The 4643-nt window shown below is 42.5% G+C and overlaps 1 protein-coding gene across 1 annotated transcript; it reads left to right on the forward strand.

Annotated features, from left to right (window-relative positions):
* Positions 1–2577: 2577 nt before the first annotated feature.
* Positions 2578–4000, forward strand: LOC125297775 (paraneoplastic antigen Ma2 homolog). Its single transcript, XM_048248238.1, has 2 exons — positions 2578–3246; positions 3353–4000. Exons 1-2 carry the CDS (start codon positions 2578–2580, stop codon positions 3998–4000), a joined length of 1317 nt encoding a protein of 438 aa, XP_048104195.1.
* Positions 4001–4643: the final 643 nt, after the last annotated feature.

Genomic DNA, 4643 nt, shown 5'->3' on the forward strand with positions numbered 1-4643 from the left:
CATTTCATTATGGCTGTTTTAGCAAAACACCTTAAGCTACTGTGTAGTAGGTCCCATTTAGAAGTGGCTACTTCATTTGCGCTTTCCTTGACTCATGGAGCTGCGTGAATGTTATTACAACTTTTCGCCACGCGATATGACAGTTTAAGTCCGCTTGATACTGTAAGGCGAAGCCATTGGTTTCAAAGGAGATTTTATTTGTGTCGCTAGGCATAGCCTATTGACAATTTATGTTGTCAATAGGCCTACCTTATAATCCTACCTGTAGCTTAGGGAAGCTAACAACTTTCTATTAGGATCTAGTTTGTTAGTTACCGCTTTGTCATAACTCCCTGATGCATTTTTGCATTTAGAATAGCCAGAGCGTGTATATCTCAATCGAAAATTAAACAATATCGGGTGCCTATGGACTAGGCTGGGTGAACCCAGCCTGATCTGCCCGCTATTTATTTTTGATTTCTTAAAAGATTGAGCTTGGTCTGATGAAAGCCAGACTAGCCATGGACCTCAGTTAAACAATGCAAGGGAACATGAATCAGCCTATATTTGCACTAACAATAACGGACAAAAGCTCTTCAACGTTGGCCCGTTAAAATGTGTATGAACAGTCTAGTTTAACGCATTTCATCAAGGCCCATTTGGACATGTCAGTTATTTGCACCACTGGTTAGATGTAAAACAGCACTTCGTTTCAGACTAGGCTACTGTTACTTAATTTGTGCATTAACAATAACGTTTCAGACTACTGTTACTTAATTTGTGCATTGACAATAAAGTATTACATGAACTAAAGATGACTAAAATCTTATGTAGAAGAAGAAACATTCACAAAAAATCCATCCATCCAAAAATGACCTTTGTTTTTGATAGCTGTTGAAAACGGCATGGAACTGACAGAGATGTTTTTGTTTATAAATACATAAAAAATAAATAAATAAATAACATTATGCTGATACCTGTTGCTTTTCCCAAATACAATGTAGCCTACAGGTGTAAGTGACCTTTCATCAATCCAGTTGCAATGGATGAACTGTGATGAACTGCCCTACTTGTGATTGTTTAGAGATTTTAAAGGTTTTATAACAATTCTACATCTTCTTTGGCTATTCTACAATCTATTCACCTTTTCAGCACCAGTAGGGTACTTTCTGTGCAGCTTACACACACACACTCAGGCATGCCAAACAAGCATACACAAAAGTTTCAAGAGTGGGGGATGGAGTAAAATATGGAGACAAATTGAAGTGTGATTTATTTTCGCGGAACGGATGTACAGGACTGAGCGGCGGTCATATTTTGTACCGCTATGCGGTACATCTAGTTTCTGAAAGTTTTGTGAATGAGCCAATCACATTCAAGTTCAAAGGACAAGGAAGTGAGTGGTGCGGGAGAGAAACGTGAGGACAACGTGAAATGGAGTTGGGAGAAAGGACGAGAGAGTACAAGTCCAGAAGCATGTTTGTGGATAGAGAACTGTTTATGTAATGCACCAGTTTAGTAAGTGTTCAACCAGAACTCTTATACAAAGCGTAAATGGTGATAGTTTATGTCCGGTTGAGTGGACGACTCAGCACACACAGACAGAAAGAAGTTTAAGCTAGCTGCTGACTTAGTGGCTAGTGCTTTGCATGGACTTTGCTAACAAGCTAGCAACCAGTGACCTTGACTAGTAAAGCCTGTGTGAAACTGCAAGAAGAACGACAAAGACCCGACGGAGCCGGATAGCGTTGCCGAGTGGTGGACTTTGCGAGGTCGTCAGCCGCATGAATCTTCTCTTCAACTGTCTCATCTTCATCGTGAATCTTCTCGTCATATCTCCTGCTGCTACTGCTGATTCTGCGCGCGTGAGGCTACATTCACATTGAGTAAAGGTACCATTTTTCTTTTGTTTTGCCTTCGTGGTGAAGCAGCCATTTTGTTTAAGGCTACAACGCACCCGAGCTGCATTCAGGCCTGCATCACTTGAACATTTGAAGGGTATTTACAATTAGACTAGGTTATTGCCGGCTATTTTATTTTCTTGGGCCCTTAGGTTTTCAATGAGAAAGTGTTTGCATTTATGATTTGAAAAGTGATTTTGAAAAGACACATTTAAATACTTACCTACTTTTTCTAAGTAAATCTTTTATACTTTTTATAAAACAGTTGTGGTGAATGACTATTTTGATATTTTAGGTTAATTAAGAAAAAGAGTAATTTTGGTTAAAAAGTGAAAGTGTTTAAAAGATAAAGGTAAGTCCAAGACATTTAATTGTATGTTAAAGTGTACATATTAAGGCTTAAATAGTGATTTAAAGAAAGAGTAATTCATATAATAAGTTAGTAATTACACACACACACAAGTTAAACACTGATTGCAAACTGATGACGTTTATTAGTGAAACCCCACTTATTTGATTGATAGTATAGTTAAAGAATTCAGGATAGCCACCTCTCACTATAGCCAAACACGCTAGAGAGGCGCTACATAAATTGGAGGCACCGCTGGAATATTGGTGTGGGTTTATTGTTTTTGTACGCTTTACCAGTGAATATAGCCTATTTGATTTACGTTATAGTGATAACTGTTACACCAATATGGAACGCAGGGCAGAGTTAGTGTCAGAATTAAAGGGATGGTGTTGTGGCGAGGCATTAGATGAGGCTCATGCGGTCATGGTGCTCCTTCAAGAAGACGTAGATACAAGTGCAATTGAAGAGACAATGCAAACTGTGAAGTGTTTGGGGCGTGTGCGTGTGAGAGGCCGGAATTTCAACATGCGGCTCAATAGATATCTGGCCTTGTGTGAATGCAAAGAAGCTGTTAGAGCAGAAAATGTTCCTTTTGATGTGTTTCCAATTGAGGGTGGAGGGCCCTGGCAGGTTATCACAGTAGATGAAGCTACACGAGCCAGTACACAAGTTCAGATGTCCGGAACGCAACAAGCTCCAGGTAAGCGCGTTGAAGGCCATCGCCCATTGTCGCCTGGAGATGAGGCTGCTGCCAAGTCAACAGAGGCCATTCTGCGAGCTGTGAGTGATTTACTTAGCAAGACCACAAAGTCCTCAAGCGAGCATGGAAGCTATCGCCGCCTACGAACTTTCTCTGGGTTGTTGCCCACTCCAGCTGGAGAAGAGCAGTTCGACCACTGGTTGGGTCAAGCACGGCTCATGGTGGAAGAGTGTGACTGCTCTCGCAAAGAGAAGAGGCGGAGACTGATGGAAAGTCTTAGAGGCCCGGCACTTGACATTGTAAACGCAGCACGAGTCAGTGATCCTGATGTGACCCCCGAAGACTGCTTAGAGGCACTTGAGCATGCTTTTGGGACAGCAGTCAGGAGAAGAGTTGTTTTTTGCATTTCGTTTACTGCAGCAACAACCAGGTGAGAAGCTGTCTGACTTCCTCAGACGTCTAGAACAGTCGTTGAATAGGGTTGTGCAGAAAGATGGTCTCCCCTTTGGGTGTGCAGATAAAGCAAGACTTGAACAGTTGTTACGTGGTGCGATAGCCTCTGATCTGATGTTAGTTAACCTTCGTCTGAGAGAGAGGAAAACAAAGCCCCCGACCTTTCTCCAGCTGTTGAAGGAGATACGCACAGAAGAGGAATTTGAGGCCTCACGAAAGAAGATTACTCCTGTCGTGCAAAGTGGAAATGTAAGACAGAATGCTGATGTGAAACAGTCTGACATTCAGAACTTGAAGTCTGAGATCAAAGAACTTAAGGCCTTAGTGGCTGCTGTTGTGACTAAGCCAGCACAATACACGTCAGCTAGCAGTGAAACAAATTCCCCAAATGTAGTGTACAGTGAGTGCAGTTCGGACAGTGATGTAGCAGCTTTGAAAAAACAAATGAAGCGCTTGCAACAGAAAGTCATGAATAAAGTAGGTGAACCTCAAGTTGCCGTTTCAGCTGTGAATACCTCAAAACCCGTAGCGAGCTCCTCACAACAATCATTCAAAGTGTCGGAGGAACATTTCTGTTATCGATGTGGTGAGAGTGGGCATCTTGCAAGGAAGTGAAGGAAGAAAACCAAGCTAAGGTTATTAAGAAACTTATTCAGGCTCTTAAAGTATCGAAGAACAACCAGCCGTCGAGTGACGCTATGGCTAATGTAATTAACTGTTCTGTTAAGAAAAGTACAGCTGATATGCCTGAGAGTGTGCATATTCCTGATGGATTAGTTGGACCGCCTAGTCTGGTGCCATTGAAGATTAATGGACAACCCTGCACTGCTTTATTGGATAGTGGCTCTCAGGTGACTATCATTTTTGAACCCTGGTACCAGAAGTACTTGTCTGATATCCCCATTCAGCCCGTATCTGGTCTTTCCCTGTGGGGTTTAAGTGAGTCTGGAGCTAGCTACCCTTACCGTGGCTACGTGGTAGTCGATGTGGAGTATCCAGCTGAGGTGTTAGGAACCAGTCAGACTGTAACTGTCCTAGCTCTCATATGTCCTAACCCCAGGTCTGAAGATAAGACATCTGTCATTGTGGGCACCAATGCGAGCCATGTTAGGCGCTTGGTGAATCAATGCAAAGACAATGGCATTGATGTCACCCGAACACTAGGCCTTCGTGTTTGTGACAAGGAAGATCAACCTGCACTCAAGGGTGTTGCTATCCCGGTCCATGATGATGAGGCTGGACGTGTCAGATGGATGGG

Source organism: Alosa alosa, chromosome 7, assembly GCF_017589495.1.
Source record: "Alosa alosa isolate M-15738 ecotype Scorff River chromosome 7, AALO_Geno_1.1, whole genome shotgun sequence".
In the NCBI taxonomy this organism is placed as follows: domain Eukaryota; kingdom Metazoa; phylum Chordata; class Actinopteri; order Clupeiformes; family Clupeidae; genus Alosa; species Alosa alosa.